Genomic DNA, 26,327 nt, shown 5'->3' with positions numbered 1-26,327 from the left:
AAACGTCTAACTATAGTAATGCTATGGGTATTAAGTATTATGGTATGACAGTGCCTCGGGTTAAAGAGACGCTTGCTAGCTTTCTCTCTCCCGAGTCGGTGTCATCATTTTTAACCCCGACGTTACCCACCAGCCATCTTAAATAAATAAAGAAAATTTTATTAGGCAGCACTGGTGGGTGAATTATAAAGACATGGATGAATGTGAGGTTGTCAGCACTGACGCTATTCGAGAATTGCGTCGTGCAAAAACAGATAAACTATACTGGGGAGGGACGGTTTCGAGAAATCGTTTCTCCTCTGCGTCCTCTGGGGTGCGACTCTCTGAGGAGGGTCGCAGCACGGCCAGTTCGGTTGTTTTCCTGCTGGTGGCCACGGAGTGATATATATTTATGGGACGCTCCGCTTTCAAAAAACTAAGAAATAAACCATTCAGCGGCGTTCCAGAGGTTTCTTCCCCACCAATCTAATGTTCCTGACCAGGGCCGGACTGGGACCAAAATTCGGCCCTGGCATTGGTGGTTTTCACCGGCCCAACTAATTGATGACGTTAAAAAAAACGTCCCCAGAATCTGAAATTTTTTCCCACTGAGACACACCATACAAAGCAGCAATGACTTTCACACTGTAGGCATACGTCATGATATAAGACTGAGGCGCATAGACTTTAGTCCATACACATTCACAGCACACACGAGCATGGAACAACGGCCAAAAACACACGCACACACGAGTATGGCACAGCAGCCAAAAACACACGCACACACACGAGCATGGCACGGCGGCACGACGCACACAACACAACTGCTTAATAAAGAAAAAGCACCATGACCAAACCACAATAGAATATATATGATAAAAAGAAGCATGACCTACCTTATTAAATCAGCAGCCGTTGCATCAGCGCGCTCTTCTCCGCTACTCTTTCAATGATCGGCCACTGACATACTAACAAAATTTATTTTACTCTTTCCCCGCTTTTGGTTGCGTACTCTTGACGTGGAGCATATTACTTTGGGCAGAGGGGAGGGCCTCTGCCTATCACTTCCGCATGCACGTCCTGCCATTTCACTTGCCAGTAGCTAGGGGGAGAAACCCCCCTATAAATATGGGCCGGCCCATCTAGTTTTTTCCGGGTTTCTCACGTATTTTAGCTCTTTTCCCGCTGTCTTCCCGTTTAAGTATTTTCCCGTAAAATATCCCGTATTTTTACACTCTGATTGTGTTAACTCAGAACACGCAACTATCTGTGTCTGTGAAGTGGCGGCTTGCACTTGGGTTGCTAGACCTCCAGTAAAGCAGGTGGCAGTATACAGACAGTAGCTTAGGCTACTATCGAAGAAGAAGAAGAAGAAGAAGAAGAAGACGGTAGCAGCGGCGCGAGCGCGAACGCGAGGAACATAGCGAGGAAGAGGGAAAAAGCATGGGAAAAAGTAGCGGTGAATTGAATTTGAAATGATCAAGGAGAGCAACGTGGTCAGCTCGGCCCAAAACAATAGAAAATAACACCGGCCCTTCTGGCATGTGCCAGAATTGCCAGATGGCCAATCCGGGCCTGTTCCTGACACTGCTGGGCGGAGCAGTCTCGGTCTACTAAGCTCCTCGCAGCACAGAGTGCAAAACGAGCATCGCCATTTGGGTCCTCCACAATCGAGGGGGACTTGGGTGGCGGTAGCAGTCTAGCCAGTTAGAGATATGCAAGATCTGAGGACTATTTTATCTCTAAAAAAAGCTTGGACAAATAGGAGGCTATCAGGCTTCTAAAGGGTGGTCTCCTCCGGGGTAGGGATGGTTTTTGAGTAATCGTTTCTCCTCGGCGCCCTCTGGGGTGTGACTCTCTGAGGAGGGTCGCAGCGCTGGCAGTTCGGTTGTTCCCTGCCGGTTCGCCGTTCAGGGCACCGAGGTGTCAGCGTCCCCATACGATCCTCCGAGGAGGGTCGTAGGAACTAAGTTATTTAGAGGTAGGCAAGATCTGAGGACTGTCGTCATCTCTAATAAAGCTTAGACAGGAAGTCCTGTCGTAAAAATGAGGCTATCAGGCTTCTGAGGGCTCCTCAGGGGCAGGGACGGTTTTGAGAAATCGTTTCTCCTCGGCGCCCTCTGGGGTGCGACCCTCTGAGGAGGGTCGCAGCACTGCCAGTTCGGTTGTTCCCTGCCGGTTCGCCGTTCAGGGCACCGAGGTGTCAGCGTCCCCATACGATCCTCCGAGGAGGGTCGTAGAACGGTCAGTTTGGTTGTTCCCTGCCGGTTTGCCGCTTCAGGGCACCGTAGTGACTGTTCAACCAAATCCAGAGGCCAGTCTTGAGAGACTGGTTCCCCTAGTAGAATTTCTGGCAGCGTGGAAACTACTGCCACATATTTCTCGGTGGGTCCTGCACACTATAGAAAAGGGTTCAGATTTCGGTTCTTGTCCGCCCAGATTTCTAGGGGTCCTCCCCACTGTGGTGGACCCCGAGCAGGCTTTGGTTATGGAGCAGGAAGTACTGACACTTCTGCAAAAGGAGCTGTAGAAGGGGTTCCTCCTCCCGGCAGACAGTCAGGGTTTTACTGCCATTACTTCATTGTACCAAAAGAGGATGAGGGGTTGCGTCCTACTCTAGACCTGCGTCAATTAAACAGCAGGTTTCAGTATCTTAAGTTCAAAGTATGCTTACGCTAAATATGATTGTGTCACAGACTCAGTCCGAGGACTGGTTTGTCACAATATCATGAGTGGTTGCTCGGCGAAGGGTCCGGACAACACACTGATGGTCTCGTATATCAGAGCAGATATCCTGTTGAGGCAGGGGCTGTGGCCCGGGGAATGGAGACTTCACCCCGAGGTGGTGGAGCTTCTTAGGGAGAACTTCGGTCAAACTACAAGTCGACCTTTCGCATCGCTTGTACAATGCATTGCCCTGGTGGTTCTCCCTCACGCATCCAGCTCCGCTTGGACTGGATGTGATGTAATAGGTGTGGTTGCCTCAACACCTATACGCTTTTCCCGATATCTTTGCTCCTGGGAGCTCTGGAGTTGTGGATACTGTGGGCTCAGCCTCTGAGGGGGCCCAGCTCATAGATTCAGGTCTCTCGACCGAGGTCATGGAGACCATACTCCGGTCTAGAGCTTCCTCCACGAGAAGACTAAATATACTGTTCTCTGCCTGCTGCAGAGAACGCCTTCTGAATCTTGTTTCTGCCCCGTGGGTACAGTACTTGATTTCTGTATGAATGTTTCTTTACTGGGTTATCTCTGAGGAGAGATCCTTAATTTCGTCTCCTCCGTGGTACATGAGGCTGAGGCCTGCACGTACTTGGATTTGCACCTAATATGGTGATAGTATTTCTTCACCCCAGGTCGGGTTGTATTTCTAGGTCCCTACTAAATGTGTGGGTCATTTGTGCAGCAGGCCTTCTGTCCTCCACCTTTAATACCCCAGATCAGGAGAAACTTAATCTGTTACGCCCTGTCCGGGCGTTGGATGCGTATGTCCACAGAGCTGCTCAGTGGCGTATATCAGAACAATTATTTGTCTGCTTCGGGTCACCTAAGTTAGGTTGCCTGGCATCTAAACAGATGATGAGCAAGTGGGTAGTTGAGGCTATCTCACTTGCTTATGAAGCAGCCGGACAGCCTTCACCTATGGCTGTTCAGGCCCATTCTACAGGAGTATGGCTGCCTCTAGGCTTTAATTTCGGGTGTTCCCCTTCAGGACATTTGTAATGCGGCAGGCTGGTCCTCACCACATACATTGTCAGATTTTATGACTTTCACTTCTCCACTCCTGGGGCTAGGTTGCTTGCTTCTTAGTGTGCGCAAGGACTTCAGACAGAACAGGCATTTTTCTTTATGGCGTAGTGGGTATGGGGTTCCCACCGCGTCTCAATGCAGCTCGAGTTCCCTTGAAAGGGAACGTCTCAGGTTACGTATGTAACCCTGGTTCCCTGAGAGGGAACAAGACGCTGCGTTTTCCTGCCATACTTCCTGCATGCCCTGATCGACTTGCTTGAGGCTTTTTCAGAAGCTGACGTGGTCTGTTTTCAGGTGTGCTTTATAGCTTCCTGGTCTATGACGTCACCCGCCTATGACGTCTAGCTCTTCCATTGGACTGATTATACACGTGCTTCACGACGCAATCACGCAGAGCGTTCCCACCGCGTCTCAACGCAGCGTCTCGTTCCCTCTCAGGGAACCAGGGTTACATACGTAACCTGAGACTTTTCACTGGATATTGATAGGGACACGTCCCTAGCGTCCCTACCTTTAGATTGAAAGGCTTTTAAATTCAGTCAAATGTGTCCAAACTTTTGGACGAATTCAGATCATATTCTTAAGTCTTGAAGTTGAAAATAGGAGTTCTTTCACATTCTGTATTTATTTCAATATACAAATATAAATTTGAGCTCAATAACATTGTGTCTTGTAACAGGTTGCAATTCTCCCCATGGGAGTTTGACAATACAGGTCTTTATTTACTCACATTTAGAGCTAAAAGAAAGTTTTACCTCCTTTTTCAGTAAAACCGAAAGTTGTTTTGTTTGCAGTGTGACGAAGTTTCACACTGGCTCATTGTTCTGAGCGCTGGTGGAAGTGTCACATGAATCGTGCAGGGGACTTCAGATCGTCTGACACGATGTGCTGCCTTTTTGATTCATTATGCAGGCATATGCTAATCCTTGCTAGGCTAATTCAAACACAAAGTTCAGACCCCCCACCCCGACACCTCCAGGGGACCGGCTGTGTTAAACAGTCAGCGTGCGTAACGACTCTGACACAAACCATGACTGACGTGCTCAACCTCTCTGACAGGAAGTGTACATCAGTGGATCCGACTCTGTGTTATTTGAGGTTGAGGGGGAAGAGTCTGTGCAGAAGGCTGGAAAAGAGGCCGGGCTCTGTAGATTAATTAGGAAAATCAAAGTGGCTGGGGACAGAGAGCTGTGTGGCACTGCCAAAAACTCTACAATCTCTCTGTCCTCCCAGGGCTCAGAATGGAAAAGCCAGATTCTCTTAGCGCTTTTTCTCTGTGACTGCAAAAAAAGGCAATGTATCATAAATCAACAATGTCTAGTTCCTCATCAAAATGTTGCCCATGAAGTATTCAGTCTGTGATTTCCTGAGTGTGTGCACAGCGTCTGTCATCTCTCAACATGTAAGAAGCAATTAAGTATTAATGCAGTTAAGTACAGTAGTTTATTGTCAAGTGACTCTGCATGTATTTTATCCCTGCCTCCTTCTAGAACTAAGGGCTCAACTGGCCCAGTCCTACTGTATGCTTTACGACCAGAGTGAGAGGATTTCAGACCAGCAGCTTGAACGGTCACTATCCATCCTGTGCTACACTGTCGTCTTGACTTGGATTTGTTGGTCATACATGTGTTTTAACTTAACTCATCTTAAACATTTGGTTTTCATTTGGATTTCTGAAAACAGTTAGAGCAGTGAAATGTGAAAGTTTTTGCAGTGATCCATTCAATCTTTTTGTAATGCTTTATTAGTATTGTAAAATTTTCTATTTTGATTACTTTTAAAATGTAATTTATTCCTGTGATGGCAACGCTGTATTTTTTTAGCATAATTACTCTAGTCTTCAGTGTCACACGATCCTTCAGAAATCATTCTGATATGCTGATTTGCTGCTCAAGAAACATTTACTAATATTATCAATGTTGAAATCAGTTGTGATGATTAATTTTTTTCAGAATTCTTTGATGAATAGAACATTTTTTTCTTCTTCTATTTACAGCCATATTTGTCTCTAATTTCACAGTCAACAGATTTGTTGCCCAAGGTTTTGATTAAGTAGCCTATATATTTGATACCGAAATGCCAGATGCTGGTATCATACCAAAACTAAAATTTTGTCATCGACAATCAATTTAGCGTCACTACAGTCATCCCTTCTTAATCCTGAGGGACGGTTTAAGATCCTCGGCTGACTTTAACCTATGTCGATTTCTGCCATAGCCAGTATGACAACTTCAGTTCTACATTGTTTGTGGCTTGAAATGACTCCTATACAGTTGATGACTTCTGTTAAGTATGTTATTAGGTTATCTTGAATGCACTTAACGTACAGCTTTATTTTTCTGGTCACGGAGTTCTGTTTTGTGAGCAATTTCTGGGACTGTTCGCAGTTCCCTTTCAAGGGAACTTCGAGCTGCGTCAAACGCTGCGGGAACGCCCCTGCGTTGTGCGTCATGAAGCACGTATGGAATCAGCCCAATGGAGAGATGAAACGTCATAGGCGGGTGACGTCATCGACCAGGAAACTATAAAGCACCCCAAAAACACAAGCGCATTAGCTTCTGTGCTTTCAGTCGCGCTACATGTGAATCTGTCCCTGTGTGATATTGTCTGTCTTACATACCCTGCACCACACAAACAATTTATCCCTATATATATATATATTGAGAGATTATGGCGGACGAACAGCAGTTTAGAAAGTGTGTTCCTCCCTGCTCGCGTTATTTAACGAGCGGGGATACACATGATCTTTGTGTTGTTTGTTTGGGAGTTCAGCATGCCCAGTTTGCTCTCGAGGGAGCAGACTGTGAGCATTGCGAGCGTTTGCCGTTAAGGACGCTCCGCTCCCGCCGATCGCTCTTTGAGGAGAGCGGTTCGGTGCGCGCTCCCCGCGGTTCGGGTCCCGCTTCTGCCGAGGCAGAGCGGCGGCGCTTATCGTGGGGATCGCAGATGGATCTCACAGCGGGGTTTGAGACGGGCTCTGCCTTATCTCTCCCTTCACCTGTGAGATCCAGTGCCTCAGTCCCGGGTTCGGAAGCACGCGCTGCGGTTTCTTCCGCTCGGGCTGAGGCACCAATGCTGCAGCTATCCAGTTCTGAGGAACTTGATGTTGTTAGTGTTGAGGGAGATGTGGAGGATTCGCCACCCCACACTCCTGAGAGTGATGAGCTTATGGAGGTGTTAACAAGAGCTGTTGAAAAACTTAATATTGAATGGCCAGTGACTAGACAGGAGTCTGTTTCTAAATCAAAGTTGGATGAGAGATTTTTTGCCGTCACGTGTGCAGCCTCCACGCCGGTGCCTGCCGTTTTTCCATGATCTCCACGCCGAGGTGTCGAAATCATGGAGAAAACCGGTGTCATATAGAGTGTTTAGTCCCCAGACTTCAACATACGCTAATATTATGGGAGCCAAGGCTCATGGTTATGGTGCTTTGCCTCGTGTGGAAGAGACGCTTGCGAGCCATCTCTCCCCCGAAGCAGCATCATCTTTTAAGGCACCGGCATTACCCACCAAGCCTTTAAGAAACACTTCGGCTTTGGTGGGTAAAGCATATTCGGCAGCAGGTCAGGCTGTGTCATGTCTGCATACTATGTCAATCTTGCAGGCATACCAGGCTGATCTGCTAAGGGACATGAGTGAGAGTGAGGAGGTCAGTACTGACGTAGTTCGCGAACTGCGTCAGGCTGCTGATTTATCCCTGCGTGCCACCAGAGAATCGGCCAAATTAATGGGTCGTTCTATGGCAGCTCTGGTGGCCGCAGAAAGACATTTGTGGTTAAATCAGACTAATATTAAAGAGAGAGAAAAAGCTTTTCTTTTAGATGCTCCTCTTTCTCCCATGGGGTTGTTTGGTGATGCTGTGAATTCAGTTATCGATAAATTCCAAGAAGAAAAGAAACAAACTGCAGCTTTTAAAAAGTTTCTTCCCCTTAAAGTTCATGTCCCTGGGGCTGCTGGGCGGGAGCAGCCCCGGCCGTCTTCGAGCTCATCACATAGAGCGCAGCAGAGGCAGAGTGTCGCGTCTCGTGCTCCCCCTGCTGGACAGTGGGCTCAGCCGCGACACTCTCAGCCGAAGCCTTCTCCCAGTAGAACTGATCTGAGGACAGTTATATTGGCTAAGAAGGCTTCGGCTAAGAAGAAGTCCTGACGCCAAGCCGTTCAGGATGCTGAGGGTGGTCCCCACCGAGGCGGAAAGGTGTTCACCTCTTTTTACGGTGCCCATTCCTCCTCGGTGCCCTCAGGGGCTCGTTCTGCCAACCCCGCCTTTATGCCGGGGCACAGACGATCCCAGCGAGCGCTTTCCCGAGGGACGCTCGCTCCCTCTGAGGAGGGTCTCAGAGCGGTCAGACCAGTTGTTCCCTGCCGGTGCGCCGTTACAGGGCGCTGCGTCTGCTGCTCAAGTTACACCAGAGGCCAGTCTCGAGAGGCTGGTACCCTTAGTAGAATTTCTGGCAGAGTGGAAAAGCCTTCCAAAAATATCTCATTGGGTCCTGCAGACAGTAGAAAAGGGTTATGCTATCCAGTTCAGGTGTCGTCCACCAAAATTCAGAGGGGTTCTGCACACAGTGGTGGGCCCCGAGCAGGCTCTGGTATTGGAACAAGAGGTGAAAACGCTCCTTCAAAAAGAGGCTATAGAACGGGTTCCTCCTCCCAGTTTGGAGTCAGGTTATTACAGCCGATATTTCATCGTTCCAAAGAAGGATGGGGGGTTGCGTCCAATTTTAGACCTGCGCATATTGAATCGCTCGGTAGGGAAGCTAAAATTCAAGATGCTCACTATCAAGCAGATCGTGTCTCAAATCAGGTCCGAGGACTGGTTTGTCACGATAGATCTGAAGGACGCATACTTCCATGTGTCCATCCTTCCACAACACAGGAAGTTCCTGAGGTTCGCCTTCGGGGGCGAGGCATACCAGTACAGGGTTCTTCCGTTTGGCCTAGCTTTATCTCCCCGCACTTTCACGAAATGCATGGATGCAGCACTAGTGCCTCTGAGGCTTCAGGGCATTCGTATTCTCAATTACATCGACGATTGGTTGATTTTAGCTCAGACCGAGCAGATGGCGGTTCGGCATCGAGATGTCGTCCTCGCTCATATCAGAAAGTTGGGGTTGAGGCTGAACGCAAAGAAAAGTGTATTATCTCCTTCCCAGAAGACCACTTTTCTGGGTGTCGTTTGGGATTCGGTATCGATGCGGGCGCGACTCTCTCCGACCCGCATCGCTTCGATTCTCTCAGCTGTGAAACAAGTGAAGCTAGGCCAGCTACTCACTGTCAAGCAGTTTCAGAGACTGTTGGGTCTGATGGCAGCAGCGTCCAACGTTATACCTTGCGGCCTGTTGTACATGAGACCGCTACAGTGGTGGCTCAGGACCAAGGGATTTTCCCCGAGGGGAAATCCGCTCCGCACGTTCAAAGTCACGCGGCGCTGCCTTCGTGCTCTGGTCATGTGGAGAGAAACTTGGTTCCTATCCAAAGGTCCTGTGCTGGGGGCTCTTTGTCGTCGCATAACGCTAACGACGGATGCTTCCCTCACAGGGTGGGGGGCGGTCATGAGTGGTCGCCCAGCCCAAGGTCTGTGGCAGGATCATCATCTTTCGTGGCACATAAATTGTCTAGAGATGTTGGCTGTGTTTCAGGCTCTGAAACACTTCCTAACAGACCTGAGAGGCCATCATGTGTTAGTTCAATCAGACAACACGTCGGTGGTCTCTTATATAAATCATCAGGGGGGCCTGCGGTCTCGCCGGCTTTACAAGTTGGCCCGTCAGATCCTCCTGTGGTCCCAAGGGAAGCTACTATCTCTGAGAGCAATGTATCTCCCTGGGTATTTGAATGTGGTAGCAGACTCCCTGTCGAGGCAGGGGCCGAGGCCAGGGGAATGGAGACTCCACCCCGAGGTGGTGGAGCTCCTTTGGTTGAGTTTCGGTCGCGCCGAGGTGGACCTATTCGCTTCCAGGGAGACCACTCATTGTCATCGGTGGTTCTCCATCTCTCTTCCAGCCCCCCTGGGGTTGGATGCTATGGTGCAGCCGTGGCCGAGGTCACGTCTGTACGCCTTTCCCCCGATTGCTCTGTTACCAGGAGTTCTGGAGAGGGTCCGCCGGGACGGGGTCAGTCTACTACTAGTAGCCCCGTTCTGGCCGGCCCGAGTATGGTTTGCGGACCTGATTTCTCTCCTGGACGGTTCTCCTTTGGAGCTCCCGGTCAGGAGGGATCTACTCTCCCAGGCGGGGGGCACGATACTTCACCCCCGCCCAGAATTGTGGAAACTGTGGGCTTGGCCTCTGAGGGGGCCCAGCTCATAGACTCCGGTCTCTCAACCGAGGTTGTTGAGACCATTCTTAACTCCAGAGCTCCATCCACGAGGAAGCTTTATGCCTTGAAGTGGAAACTTTTCACTTCTTGGTGTGGAGAACACCTGCAGGACCCAGTTAACTGCCCAGTGGGTGCAGTGCTGGAATTCCTGCAGGAGCGCTTCTCCACAGGGTTATCCCCCTCCACACTAAAGGTGTATGTGGCGGCACTAGCTGCTTACCACGTCCCTTTCAGTGGAGTTTCTCTTGGGAGACACCCGCTTATAACTCGTTTCCTCCGTGGCACTTTGAGGCTGAGGCCAGCAGTTCGTACGAGGGTGCCGACTTGGGATCTGGCCATTGTATTAGAAGGTCTTTCCCTAGCTCCTTTTGAACCTATCGAAGAAGTTCCCGAGAAGTTTCTCACTTTTAAGACTATCTTTTTGCTTGCTATCTCTTCACTAAAAAGAATCGGAGATTTGCAGGCTCTGTCGGTTTCACCCTCGTGCCTGGAATTTGCACCTGGCATGGTTAAAGCTTTTCTGCATCCTAGACCAGGTTACGTTCCTAAGGTTCCTACTAATATTGTTAGACCTACGGTTCTGCAGGCTTTCTGTCCTCCTCCATTTATGTCATCGGACCAGGAGAAACTTAATTCACTCTGCCCTGTTAGGGCATTAGACGCTTATGTCCACAGAGCTGCCCTGTGGAGGAAATCAGAACAACTTTTTGTATGTTTCGGGCCACCCAGGAAAGGGTGTCCGGCGTCTAAACAGAGAATGAGCAAGTGGGTGGTTGAGGCTATCTCACTTGCTTATGAGTCGGCTGGCCAGCCTTCACCTTTGGTTGTCCGAGCTCACTCTACCAGGAGTATGGCTGCTTCTAAAGCTCTTTTGTCGGGGGTTTCCCTGAGTGATGTTTGTGATGCGGCTGGATGGTCTTCACCGCATACTTTTATTAAGTTCTATGACCTAGACTTAAGCTCTACCCCTGGGGCACAGGTGCTCTCGTCCTCTGTGCGCTAGTCTCACATGACGGTCATTTGGTCCTATGGCGACGTGGGTATTCGCGTTCCCGCAGCGTTTGACGCAGCTCGAAGTTCCCTTGAAAGGGAACGTCTCGGTTACGTATGTAACCCTAGTTCCCTGATAGGGAACGAGACGCTGCGTCGCTCCGCCATACTCCCGGCACTCCCGTTAGCGCTTCCTTCAAGCCTATCAGAAGCTAATGCGCTTGTGTTTTTGGGGTGCTTTATAGTTTCCTGGTCGATGACGTCACCCGCCTATGACGTTTCATCTCTCCATTGGGCTGATTCCATACGTGCTTCATGACGCACAACGCAGGGGCGTTCCCGCAGCGTTTGACGCAGCGTCTCGTTCCCTATCAGGGAACTAGGGTTACATACGTAACCGAGACGTTTGGAGTTTATGCTTTTATTCTTACAAAGCACTGTGCAATTTACCAAACACTTAAGGACAGTTCCTTTTATTGACATTATAAAACAAACACAACGTTTATCTCCTCTAAATTGGTCTGTATTTGTTGTCTGTTAAATAAGCCTTTTGGAAAAATACATCCTCTCGCCAGCGGCCTGAAACCTGGTTGGGTTTCTAAAAATACAGTTTTTGTTTGTTTAAACATGCCATTGTCCCTCAGTACCAATATGAATATGGTCAATGTTGAATTATTAACGACTGAGGTAAAATGGCTGGCCTCAGATTACAGAGTGATCGCTATAGGTTTCTAACAGTTCAGAAAGCCCAACCCAAAGAATAACACTCCACGAGAGAGGCTTTTAATCACAAAGATATCCTGCAGCAGGAATTACCCACTTATTACGTGACTCCCGTTCCCCTGGTTAGGGGCAGATTTTCATCAGCACATTGTTGTATCCACTAACTGGTGTTATATTGATACAAAACACAGCAATCTGTCTGCGATCCGAATCCGCATGCGTTAGCCAAGCAGAATCAATAGCCTTTAAGACTAGAACAACCCTTAAAGGAGTGAGACTCAGCTATGGCTACGCAAAGTGGATTCTGCTCTTGTAGTATTCATGAGATGATCTGCCTTTTTTGGTCTCATGGATTTTTTGCTGGCTTTGAGGAAATGCAGAATTCACCTTGTGTTTGGCTTTGCACCAAAAATGTTCTTCTAGAATTCCTAGACCAGCTTTGCAAGGCTTTCTTATCTCCATGTAAACAACATAATTGTAGAATTACACAGTACACTGAGATGGCATGTTAGTATGTTTGTTAATGAATGTGTTAAAATATGCCTTCTATCTGTATTCTGTTAAGTAGACAAGTTTATATTCAGTCAGATTTGTTCAAAATTACAATGTACAGTGAATGGTCCTAGGATAAGGGCTGTAACTTGGTTGAGACCTTTACTTGATATAATTTTGATGATAATCATTGGCAGAGCACTTGAGGTTATTTTAAAAAGCTGGGGAATTAAACAATCTAGACTATATACTTTTTCTTTTTATAAAGTACCGTTCAAAAGTTTGGTGTTGATTTATTTATTTTTTATTATATTTAAAAAAATTTTTAAAATTTTTTTTTTTTTTTGGAAAAATAGTCTCTTATGATCACCAGGGCTGCATTTATTTAAACTATAGAAAACTGCAGTTAACAAGTAACATGTGATGGCAAGAGTTGAATTTTCAGCCAGTCTTTAACATGTCACATGATTATTCAGAAATCATTCTAATATGCTGATATCCTGCTCAAGAAACATTTTTTATTATTATTAATGTTGAAAACTGTTGTGCTGCTTAATATTTTCACCATTCTTTAAGGAGTAGAAAGTGAAAAGCATTTTTTCTGGGCACAGTTAATGTTATTTTTTTTATTTATTTAACAATATCTTTATTATCTTTAATTAGTGATAAATGATTAACAGGTAATTTACGAACAGTCAAATATATATGATTATATATACGGTACCTGCCAAAATTTTGTAAAACGTTAAGAAGTCTTATGCTCACAATGGCTGCGTTTATTTAATCAAAAATAGAGTAACAACAGTAATATATGTATATATATATATATATATATATATATATATATATATATATATTACTTTCCTAACCATGACATTTAAATGTATTTAAACGTTTTCTTTAATTAAATAATGCTCCGAAAGTTGTCCCGGACCTGTATTCATTTCTTCCTTCTGCTGAACACAAAAGAAAATCTGAAAATAATGTATTGAAGAATATGGTTAACCAAATAGTTGCTGGCCCCCACTGACTTCCATTGTAGAAAAAAAAATACAATGGAAGTCAGTGTGGTCCATTAACTGTTTGGTTACCAACATTCTTCAAAATGTCTTCATACAGGTTTGGAACAACCTCTAGCTTACTATTTAGAACGTCTATTTAGAACGTCAAACAAGATGTTAAAAGGAGCCATTTTTGTTTCTGAGGACATTTTCATGTGCCCTTAGAGAGAGAAAAGCCATATTTGAAGTACATGGATAATATTTTTTTCTTTCAGAAAGGCTTTTCATCTTTGTATAGCCACTGATTAAAAGTGGATGGGGAGGGAGAGTGAGAAAGAGATGGAGTGATACAGAGAGTGAGAGTGCGGCATATCTTTCTATTTTAGACGTTTTGGTTCGTTATCTCCAGGAAGTAGGTCCTGCGTGTGAGTCCTGAAGAGTGTTCCGGGATCTCGAGTCCAGGCGTCAGTCGGGCTCTCGTGGTCTCGTGTTGTCGTTTTCTTTGGCATCTGGAGACGGTGTAGAGAGGGATTTTTTGACAAGGCTGCTGACACAACTTTAATGAGTTAAATTAGATGACTCCCCCTCATGCACGTCTGTGAAATTAAGCCTAGAAAGACACAAACGATAACAGAACTAATAATAGGGTTTTAGCCCAATATGGCAACTCATTTACATAACAAATATGATTCATATTTAATTTTAGCACCATATATGTATACACAAAACTTTGAATCTGAAGTGTTTCCACTAGCAATCACCAAACTGAATTGGAAAAAGGATTGCTTTGAAACTGTTTTTAAACACTCCCCGATCTGCCCCCCATTGGTCAGACATACAGATAGTCCCACCCCTAAACCCACACTATTGGTCGAGTCAGTGTTGCTGTGACGGGCTGGTCAGGATGTACAAACAAACTCCATCCTTGTTAGCCCTGGTAACTTCCTGTGCAAATCTGTTTCATTTTCAGTCACATGCAGTTCAATGTGTATATCTCTACTATGTCTTTCTTTATTGCTCTATTTTACAAGAAACTTGTCTTCATCTCCTGCTTAAGCGTTTGTTTTGATACTGAGGAGAGATGGCAGTGCTGTAGTGATTGCCTTTTTATCAAAGAAACATTTCTCTCTCTCTCTCTCTCTCTCTCTCTCTCTCTCTCTCTCTCTCTCTCTCTCTGTCTTTCTCCTCCCCCTCTCCCTCATGCTGTTGTCTAATCCAGCTTGTGAATCACATGCCGTGACCAGGCGCGCGTGTGCAAGAGTGTTTGTGTGTGTCATTGTGCCGACCCAAGATACTCTGTTAATCATTCATTTTACCGATCAATGTTTCTTCATACCCTGAATAAACACCTCATTAGGGCCCGAGCACCGATGGTGTGAGGACCCTATTGGTATTGCTCCGTTTATTTTCTTTTTTGTTTTTTGTTCCCTAATATATCTGTCATAAATCTGTTCCACTTTGTCTTACTTTTCCCCCACATATATTGTTTCGATAATTGTATCAAGCACATTGTGTGATATTGCTTGAACATATTGTGATTATATATACATTAATACTTAATATATAATAATATATTTTGCAAGGATGTATTAAATTTGATTAAAATGACATTGAAGATTAAATCTGTTATTATCGCGATTACATGAAACTGTTGTATGTTTCCGTGAGCATGAATTGTTTTTCAGTCATAATGTTCCATTCTGTTTCAGGTGAGGTATACAGGGACACACTTACTCGTGTACAGTGATCACATTCACACCTCTGAGGTTTATGAGACACATTTGAGACAATTATTATAAGACAAAAACAGCTATTAATATAAAACGCCCCTAAGCATTTTGTATTGTGAAAAGACTATACTGTACATACATTTTATGACATGTCTATGTATTGGTTTGAGACTTAATGTGCACTTCGTAATTTTCATAAATATACACAAGATGCATTTCAGAATCATTAACATAATATTTCCCTTTTGAATTGATATAGTCAATGCATAAATATGAACAGGCAACCAGGCATAGCCTTCAGTGGCAAGTGGAAATGACTCTGTATGCCAAGGAAATGATAGTTGCATTTGTGTAATGTGTTTAACATTGCTGTGGAAAATGTGTTGCTGTTCAGGGAAGAAGGAGAGGCACTTATAGCAATTTACAGCTCTCAGTAAGGTCACATCAAGCTGCTCATAGCAGAGTGACGACAAAAGATGTTCACAAACATTCAAGGCCATTACTGAGGGCCCTTCAGCACTTGCCTTTATCAACAAATCATCTCTCGCTTGCTCTCGTCTTCTTTTTGTGTCAAAATTCAACAAAATATATGATTAAATTGCAGAATAGTGGTGGGCGATATATCAAATATCCACACTGTACTTTGCAAAGATTTTTCTGACCAAAAAAAATCAACAGTATGAGTATCAATTATTTCAGTGCACTTTTTTATTTGTTCATGTAGTTTTCACATCATGCAATATTTTCAACATTGATAATAATAAGAAATGTTTCTAGAGCACCAAATCAGCATATTAGAATGATTTCTGAAGGATCATGTGACACTGAAGACTGGAGTAATGATGCTGAAAATTCAGCTTTGGCATCACAGGAATAAATCACATTTTAAAATATATTAAAATTAAAAAAAACATTCTTTTAATTTGTTATCATATTTTGCAATATAACAGATTTTACTGTATTTTTGATCAAATGAATGCAGTGGTGCGTAATGCATTATGCTTGGTGGTGTGCATAATGGATTAACACACTACCGGAAAAGTATGTAGGCATAAGTTTTGGCTATATCACCCAGCCTAATCACTCATTTCTCATCTTTTACTTTTCTCCTCAGGTCGGTGACAGACCCCAGAGATGGCAAACGTGTGGCCCTTAAAAAGATGCCCAATGTCTTCCAAAACCTCGTCTCCTGCAAGAGGGTTTTCCGCGAACTGAAGATGCTTTGTTTCTTCAAGCACGACAATGTAAGCTCCCACCATCCTCTGTTTTTTTTTAAATCAGTTAGTGTTACCTAACTCTCGCCATCTACGTGCCGTCCCCATGGTGCCATTAGCGGGAGCCTGGCTAGCTCTCGCTGTCCCTGGGCTGCTGGTGCCTGGGAAACGAATGTCATGTGAAGGCTGGTGTCAGTGCCCACGTTCTCTGGCGTCAAAGCTGACCTCTGGCACGCTCTGTCTTTGTTTCTCCACAGGTGCTGTCAGCTCTGGATATTCTACAGCCTCCACACATCGACTACTTTGAGGAAATGTATCCTAAACAGAAAGCTACTTTACCAGGTGCTGTCTAAAGAAGTGATTATGATCCAACCAGTTTTGATTCCAAAGAGTTCATCAAAAGTAAAAAGTTCGGCTGATATAATAAATATTTTGAATCGAATCCGGTTTCCCCCTAAGTATAACTTTTGTAATACTTCTCTATAAAATAATTAAAAACTATAATTATATGTACAACTGAAAAATTCCAACACTAATATTTATGGCTGCCTTCATTTTTTCTTCTTTAAACATTAAACTATCAAGCTTTTATTTTGAGAACCTAAAGGGATAGTTTACCCGAAAATGAAAATTCTGCCATCATTTACTCACCATCAAGTTTTAAACCATAGAATTGTTTTTTCATATTATGGAAATCAATGGGGTCCATCAACTGTTTGGTTACCCATATTCTTCAAAATCCTATCTTCTTTGTTCAGCAGAAGAAAGAAATTTAAGGTTTGGAACAACTTGAGTGTGAGTGAATGATGACAGTATTTTCATTTTTGTGTGAACTATCCCTTTAAGTTTCTCTTTTGTTGACAACAGTCGTATTATAATCGCTTCTCATGCAGAGATGAGTTCATGTGGAGCTGCATTTACTGAGAACCAAGCCGCTCTTAGACACTAAAAACACTGGATCATGAGCTGCCTGTGTGTAAAAGAGCACAGTGCTGCGATTCACTCAGAATCACAAAGTTGCTTTGATTTATTTAATTAAATCACGGCATTTGCGATTCAGTAATCACACTAAGCCATATCACAATTTTGTTTTTATTTCAATTAATCTTGCAGGCTTATTTATTTGTTTTACCTTTTTTTTTCAGAATCCTCAAGCTTTCTGTTTATTTACAGATTTAAATGGCATTTTAAATCACAGATTTTCGTTGTGGTTTTTAGACCTTGAAAGCTTAGAGCTTGAAAACAATTTAAAAATTGTAAGTAGCTGAATGAAACAATAGCCTGTAGATTTACAGAGCTCTGGTGTGGAAAGGGCATCTGAGGTCTTGTTTTAAAGTCTTAAATCGTGCATATGCATTTGTGTGCCTTTTGTGGTTGCTAAAGTGGGATCAAGCTGAACATTATGTTTAGAGAGGTGATGGCTTGCCTCACACTGTGCTTGAGTGTTTTTGATGGCAAGAGATCCAGTGTACTTATGAGAATTAGTGTGCCATTTACATTATAGACAAAACAGGTCTGATTATGCTCCTCATTCTTTCCTTTGCCTAATGGGTTTGTTCAAGTAGAATATGGATGAAGTTTCATATGGATTTCAGAAAAAGCTGACATGTTATTTTTAAGGCCTTCTTTTTCTTCTCAACCCGCACTCTGATATTTCCTAGATGTGGTCTGCAGGACGCTAAAGGCAACCCCGGCTTCTTAATTTGGTATATAATTTAATAAGCGGAATTACACGCTTTCCCCGTTTACCGCTCTTGCCCAGTCACCCGATACGCACTCTGTAAGCCACTTTTCTGAGAGTATTTTTTTTTTTTTCAAATACCAAGAGGCTTTCTATGATTTGAGCTGGAGAGTCTTCCTCTTAAATTAACTGGATTTTTAGCTCTTCAAAATCAGGAACAAATAGGCTTTTGTGTTAGTTTGCTTGGAGATTTATCCTGCACTTTTGTATTTTTAGATGTTTCACATGCAGCATGACCGCTGGCTGTGGTCTGGATTGGGCTTCCTTTCACAGTTTTTGGAATCATCTAAAAGACATATAACATTAGTAAATAATGCTGTGTGTGAGTAAATCCACTAAAGAATGGGTGAACATGCCAAGCAACATACATTGTAAGCTCTCTACAATGATTGATTTTTTTGGCTTTGACATTCAGCATAACATGAGGAGAGGTGAGGAGAAAAAAAGGCAACCCCCAGACTATGCTCCTGTGAGGAGTACTGGGAAAAGTAAAAAACACCTCAGCAACATTAGCACATAATCAGTGCACTCTACAACATGAACACACAAGACTTGCAACAGGGGAGGGGAGTGGGGGATGGAGGTAACCCAGCACAGGCAGGCAGCCATCCGGAGATGCACTGGAGAGTTTTCATTGTAAAAATTAACTACAGAGCAATGCTTACAATTTGTTACACAAGTTATTCAGTCAAGAGCAGAGACAGAGAGTGATTTTCTTTGTCTTTTGTTCTTTTATTAACATGACAGACAGCAGCAGGTTTATTAGGCTGCTGTCACTTTAAGAGCTTATGCCCGGATCCAATACACTGTTACATAACATGCATTATCTCTCCACTATTTACTTACCAAAACTGACTGTTTAACTGAATACCAGCCAAGACGGGCATTCTGACATAATTCTGTGTGTATTTAACCATTTAAGCGCAGTAAGCCACTCATTTTGGTACTTGCGACTCTTGGTACTTGCGACAAGCTGTTTGACACTGCGGGGCGGCTTATGTAGGCCCTTATTTACATGCGGAAAATCAGCTGATTCCGGTCCCTGGCCAGTCGATCGGTGCATCTCTAAGTATAATAGTATATCAATAATACTAAAATAAAACTTGACCAGGCCCACAAGGAGTCTGTACACTTAAAAAAGTGCAATATGTCCCCTTTTAAGTAATAAAAAGGGAGAAGCTGTGTCTCTGAAAATGTTTCGGTTTGTAAAATTATCTTCATCCTTTACAGTGTGGTGAAGGCTGTTGCGTTTTCCATAATGGTTTTCTACAGAAGCAGCATAATAAGAGATTGTGAAAACACACACACACACACACACACACACACACACACACACACACACACACACACACACACACACACACACACAAAGGTGCAGAGGAACATTCATATTCTGTGTGATAGGCTAATATTCCCCCTCAGTGCCACTATCTTTGTTCTGCTTAACGTATTTATTTACTCAACGGATTAAACAAAGACTCATATCCTTCTGCTTTCGCACAGCACAGTAGAAACTTTGTCCGCTCATTTGAATGGATTAAGAAACAAAGCATCAATGCGGTCGGCTCCTTATTGTCTTTTGAGTCGTATATTCTGAAACCGCTCGGTTAGACATGCAAAAATGTGTGATCCTTAACATGTACACGTACCATTAACACACAAAGTTAATAAAAAGAACATGTTCCTGAGCCTGGGGTTCTCGCTGGCCCTCAGCAGACCTGTTTGGAAAGGTTATTTCATACAACAATGCCACTGTATTCCAGGCTAATTATATCTTTTGCTGAATGGTGTCTTTCTGAGTGACTGATGTGTGAATTGTGCTCGATGCTCCTTGTCATAATGGCTGTTATTTCTTCATCTGACTGCTCGACTGCAGTTTCATATACGCTGCGTGTTACCAGAGGCCTGTGGTGAAAGCATTTCGGTTAATCAGTCGCTGTTTGTGTTATAAACGTTCCCTTTCCCTGCAGGAAAGTACTTTTTGTCTGGTGCTCTTTTTCAAAACCTAGTGTGCTACCTGCATAGGGAGCATTTCAAGACATAGGTGCACTCATAACAATGTGAAGACTAAGATTATATAATTAGCAATTATATGCTAATTATATTGCCTAGGAGGCATAATTTTGCACAAATTCCGAAGTCTGGTATACAGTACACAACTTTAGCCATGATTTCCAGTCTGGATGAGTCAATGCTAGTTGCCGAAAGTCAGAGTCAGTCTGCAGATTCTGGACAGTCCAAGTTGACAGATTTGACAGAAAATTGCATAGATTTTTTTTAGCTTCAAAACAATTTTAGAACACTTTTTTCCCCATTTGTTTTCACATGTTTCTGCTTTAATTCGTTATGTTCAGAACGACTTGAAAGTCTGGTAGTGTGTGATCCTCAGTCGTTTAGTCCAGTGTTTTCTCTAACCAAAAGTGAATGATGCCTGTTCAGATTTTAAAAGTCATGCAGTGTTTTCCAGCCTCAAGGAAACAATATATTTGTTCTTTTTAAAGAAGAACATCCATTTAAAAAAATGAGTTGGACAAGATGAGAGAAATGTCAACTCTAAATAAACTTGTGTCATTGAATACATAGGATATCCTAAAATAGCGTAGTGTAAATGAGCTATTTGACTCAATATTTATAAGAGCTCTATTGAAATCAGTAGGAAGTAGCATATAACTGTATTTGTGCAGAGTTGCTAAAATTGTCAGTTTTGCGGTTACTTGGCCTTTATAATCCCTATATAGGCAGGTCACTAATTTCGCAATCTAGGTTTTATGGTGCTTTGAGTAGGTTGTTTTTTGTTATATTTGTGTTTACTTCTACTGTTAAACTTGGCTTAGCTTCGAAGCTCTGTCAGTGGTTTAGCTACATGAACTGGGTTTCACACACAAATATTCTTTAACTATGTACAGTATATGAGAGCAATCTTCCCTATATTTTGTTCTATTTATACAGTATGCTGTACAAGGAGATTTTTTTGCTACAGTACATGTGTGGGAACACGTGCTCTTGTGTTCTTGTGTCATAACAGAATCCCCAGGGATGGGATGTGCTGGCTCTCCTCCATTGGAGCCTGCACTCACTTTTCTGGAACACGGTCCTGCAGGACGCAGTTAAACACACAAATGCATCAGGGATGCACATTTTGGTCGGCTCGAGAACTAAACGGATAAATCAGCAGAGTACTCAGGATGGGGGGCGATGGAGAGAGTTTTTTTTAATTGTACATGTGTTGGACAAACGTCTTTTGTAGTTGCATTATGACTTTTTTTCCCACCATGAGAAATTCTATTTAGAGTTTTCATGAACAGTAAAGCTGCGCATTCCTAAAATTCTAGGGTTCAACTGAATTATTTTTATTTACATTAAATTCCCTGCCAACATTTTCTTTGGCCACACCTTAAAAACTCTTAATTTTAGCAGCATACATGATATTTTAAAAATGTGTCTGAAAATATATTTACTTCATTACTTTTAATGATTGTTTTCTTTCAGAATAAAAATGACAACAAATCTATTTTTATTTATTTGCATCTGCATTAATATTATAGGTGTGCAATTTTTAAAACCTAATAAATTGTTTTTATTCAATTGTTTTTAAAGAAAGCTTAACATTTAAATACATAAAATGTGTTGCTAAACATTAAAATGTGTCAACTTTTGTGGTGGAGCCAGTGGTAGTGTTGGCTGGGCAGGTAGTTTTATCAGTTTGATGCTATGATCAGAAAAATATCCATAATTCCAGCAGTGTTCAGCACAACCTCGAGTGGACCCCGCTGCCGTCTTAGCAGGCTATTTATAGCAAGAACAGTTCTGTCAGTACCTGCCAAGCTACTCGCTGCCCTATCATACATCTATTATTGAATAAACTGAGAATGTCAAGAGAAGCAACCTTTCGAGTTGTGTGCGGAACACAAGTCAAGCTTGTTTTTAATGCATCTGCAGCTTTCTTGTTTCATCTTCCACGTCTTTGATACAGTTGTCACGAGGTTGCTAGTTTAGGAGGATGTGGATTTCTCTGTGGTATGTCTAAAAGATTGCTTTTAACCAGTGCCAACGCCACACAACGCTGTTTCAAATTTTTTGTAACAGCAGTTAGATGAGGTGATTCTGAGTTTGGTAGTTTTGGTACAGGAGAGACAGGTATGTTTTTGAAGGAGTATTTTATTTCATTGCATTATTTTATTTTGAATCTGAAGCACATTAAGATAAGCCAGTGAGCATTTGTGTGGTATGATATGAAATGTTTTGGCTGGGCATCATGCGGCGGGTGGTTTTTTCTTTCTTTCCGGGTTTCTGGGAAGGTGTGAGAAGTCTCAAAAAATACAGATTGCTTTCATCATTACAGAATGAGTCATGTGTGCTTTAAGGACAAAGACATCAATGATTTATTTTTATAATGCCAGTGACTGAACTCGGATGGCTACTTGTGATACACCTTTTAAAGTGCTTTTGGCATGTGGCATGTCTGCTTTGTTACCTACCATACAGGTATTCCTCATCACTTTTGACATCTCTATAGTCATCTGTGTTTTGTTCTGCAATGATTCCTTAGAAACTTAAAATGTGACTTCACCTGCAGAACCAGTCCCTTTTCTCTGTGGCTGTTGCTGAGGCAGGAAGTTCAGGATGTGGAAGATAAAAGGCTACAATGGCCAATGGGCTGACAGAAGCAAGGTGCGCTGGGTTTAATTACTGAAAAGACTGTAGCAGCAGAATTAGCATTAGTCTCCGAGCAGGTCAATTAACACCCAGCAAAGCTGTGAAATACGCCTCCCTCCATCTGCATCTGGCAACGATTACACCTTGCTATTATGTGAGGGGACTTTGTGAAAGCCGTTTTCAGTCTCACACATTGCCAGCCCCCCTTTCTGTGTGTGTTTGGTGTGTTTATACACATTCACAAAGCTTTGTGTGTGTAGGCTAAGTGTGAGCTGCATTTGTGTGTGTGCATGTGCAGCATGTTTGTGTGTGTGTGTGTGTGTGTGTGTGTGTGTGTGTGTGTGTGTGTGTGTGTGTGTGTGTGTGTGTGTGTGTGTGTGTGTGTGTGTGTGTGTGTGTGTGTGTGTGTGTGTGTGTGTGTGTGTGTGTGTGTGTGTGTGTGTGTGTGTGTGTGTGTGGCAGAGAGAGAATAGTCATATACCATGTCTTAAAGCATTAATAATGACAGGATTGTTGTTTCTGTGGACTGTGATATTAGAGAGACATTTGAATAGCTATGAATTGTTCATTAAAGAGACATATCGTACACTTTTATTTTTTCCTCGAAGTTCACTGATCTGCAGAACTAGCTGTTTGCCCTACTGTACCTTTAAGACATCTTAGTGTAAATGGATTTATGATAGGCTAATGCCTTTTCATGTGAAGATACCTTCTGTATTTAATGTGTTAAACAAATAAATGAATTAAATCATGCCAATACAGTGAGCAAATATTTCCCAATACTATACAGACTAGACAAATAGCAAATAGCCTGTCAAACTACACCAGCTATAGTTTATTTACATATAGTATTAAGATTCTCATGTTTATTTACCAAGATATGTTCTGAATGCACACAATGTTGTATTGTGAATATTAAAGTATGTTTTTTTATGCATTCATTCTGATTTCAGTCTTGAGATGGCAAGGTGTGTATATGGCTATACATGCAGGTGTCTTTTTGTTTTCTGCTACTCGTTTAGTAGAATCACTCCACTTCCTTCTGTAAGCCTCAACTGTCAGTTTGTCATCCAGGAGGGGAGCTCCAGACCACAGGTGCCCCTCCAACTCTACCCACAGTCAAGCTGTCCTAGCTGGCAAAGTGACTCGGCAACACTGGTTAAATGCTAATTTAGTGGCGGGGAGACAGAGAGAGTCACGGGAGAGAAAGAAAAAGTCACGGACCACAGAGAACCAGCGGAGTGCCACAGAATTCACTCCTGTAGTCCCCATTCATCTCTTCAGTATGTGTGTGTGTGTGTGTCTGCGGAGAACCGAGCTTGGAGGATGTGTAATTTGCATTTCAGTGAAGCAATCAAGCATAGCCGTTATTTGCATGAGGCTAATTAGGCACGTGACAAAAGCCCTCTGTTCTCAGGCGATTATCGAAAAAACGTGTGGAGGTCTGCCTGGAGCTCTCCACAGATCTTCTTTTGGAACGCCATACCTGGTTAAAAAGTCTCACGGGTGTGATTTTTAAAGGTATTGTTCACTTGAGCATGACAATTTGAGCATTCATTTACTCATACTTATGTCATTCTAAACCTATATGACTTATGCTGGGTTCAGACTACATGTTATAAGCCAGATTTTGTTTGACATGGGGTGTCTTGGTGATTCGTAAGGGTCGACACACAGACACACTTGAAGATTTTTTGCTCGATTGGGGGGAGGGGGGAGCCTGAATATGTGGCCTGATTCATGGCTTGTCGGAATCGAATTTTTATCCAAAAAATTCCTCAAATGTGTGGTGTCATTACGATTATTTTACTGCTCCCAATCTTTCCCAATCTTAAATCGTACATATCAAACATGTTTGATGTTTACGCCTCCGATGGGATACCCGCAATAGCCAATTAGAGCGAGCAAGCTTTACCCACCAGATGATGTGTGCTTTTATGTGAAACATGGCAGCAGAGCTGTCATGCCCATTCAAACCAAAGGGGCACATGCACCCTCACATTTTTGAACAAGATGGTTTTTGAATGCTGCTTCCAAATGACAAAAATCTATATTTTCACATTTGACACGATCACACAGGTGTGATTAGAACGTTCAGTGCATCACATCATCAACTGCTGAATGTTCGCACTTTTGTTGGCGCTGAGCCTGATACGGACGCTCTCACTTGTCATGCATCACAACCACAGTTTAAACATCACAACTGTTTAGTGTTTTCAACTATATCATGTTTATTTTATGTTTCTGATATTTAAATACACATAGTAGGCTACTAGAAAAAATACAAGGCTACTTGTAAAATAAAAAGGAAACGCTTCATTTTACAGTACGTTAACTTACGTGTACTTACAGTGTACTTACCTAAGAAAGTACTGGGTAATATAAGGTAAGTACATAGGTTAAGGTTAGTTTTAGGGGTAGATTCAGGGTTAGTACCTAGTTATTACCCAGTTATTGTAATTACTATAATAAGTACATAGTATGTACATGGGGAACAGGACTGTAAAATGAAGCGTTACCAATAAAAATTACACACTGATTTCTATATGGTAACGGCAATAATAACCCTTTAGTTTCGAATACAATTTGACAATGTGTTTTATTGATATCTGATGTAATTCGAAAGTTTACTCTATTCTTTTCCCCACCAGCCACTTAGTTTGAAGCGGCTGGCTACATGTTGTAAATCCCACAACTCTGATTCTGAATCGCCTGTTATAGATCAACTACATACAGTTGTTATCTAAATCATTCAACACCCACTGCAAATCAAGTGTATTGGCAAAATTTACAGACTTTCAGCTGTTTGCAGTGAACAAATCAAATAAAAGTAATTGAAATAGCTCAAAACAACAACTGTTTCAAGTGGATTCCCCAAATTGAACTGAAAAAGCAACGTTTAATGACTTCTGCGGTCTTAAAATTATTCAACCCCTTCATGGCAAGCATTTTTAGTACTTAGTAGAACACCCTTTTGCTGTTATTATGATGCTATCTTCTCTTAACTTTTTGGACCATTTTCTTGGCCATATTTCTAACAATCAGTCAAACATGACACCCAATAAACCTAGCCAGTTCAGGTATTTCATGTGTTCTAGCTCAAGCAAACCTGGTGCAACTAATGAAGCCCTTGATTAGTTGCATCAGGTGTGCTTGAATATCTGAATATGAATATTGATAAATTATTTGAATAGTAATAAGATGAAGTAATTGATTTATTATAATGCTTTAGTAGTTCGTTTTGTTTTTATAGTGTTGTCTATTGTATTGTCTGTTATGTATGAGAAACAGCCTGAACTTGTTCACTGAAACCTAATTTACCTACGGGTATAAAATAAAGGAACCTGAACCTATTTTACAGATTTGTGCTGTTGTGAGGGATTCTATTCAGGGGGTTGAATAATATTGAGACTGCAGAAGTCACTAAAAATTTTTTATTTTTTAGTTGAATTTGGCAAAACCACTTGAAACATTTGTTGTATTGATCTATATAAGAACGGCTGCCGATGATTGGTCGGGTAGCAAGTTACGTGTAGTCTGACATGTTTCATGTCCACAACATGACAAGAATTTAGGAGTCAAAATTGCATAATCTGACACAGTGACTACCGTAACAGACAAAAAGTCTTGTGTAGTCTGAACAGTTTTGTGTGTGTTCCTCATGTAAAACTATAAGGCTTTGTACAGTATGAACCACTTTTGAATACTTTTATGGCATATTTTGTCCTTTTTA

General features: G+C 42.7%; 1 protein-coding gene across 1 annotated transcript in view; it reads left to right on the top strand.

The window, feature by feature from the left end:
- Positions 1–26,327, top strand: part of nlk2 (nemo-like kinase, type 2) — a 97,678-nt gene that overhangs the window by 35,019 nt on the left and 36,332 nt on the right. Inside the window, exons 2-3 of the mRNA XM_077208145.1 lie at positions 16,098–16,227; positions 16,455–16,510. Coding sequence (XP_077064260.1) covers positions 16,098–16,227; positions 16,455–16,510 — 186 coding nt within the window. The remainder of the gene's footprint in view (positions 1–16,097; positions 16,228–16,454; positions 16,511–26,327) is intronic.

The sequence above is a fragment of the Siphateles boraxobius genome, unplaced genomic scaffold (assembly GCF_051911475.1).
Source record: "Siphateles boraxobius isolate OS27281-9 unplaced genomic scaffold, OSU_SipBor_1 6, whole genome shotgun sequence".
Lineage (NCBI taxonomy): Eukaryota > Metazoa > Chordata > Actinopteri > Cypriniformes > Leuciscidae > Siphateles > Siphateles boraxobius.
Note: the sequence above shows the minus strand (reverse complement) of the source record. Positions and strands in the feature narration are given on the sequence as shown.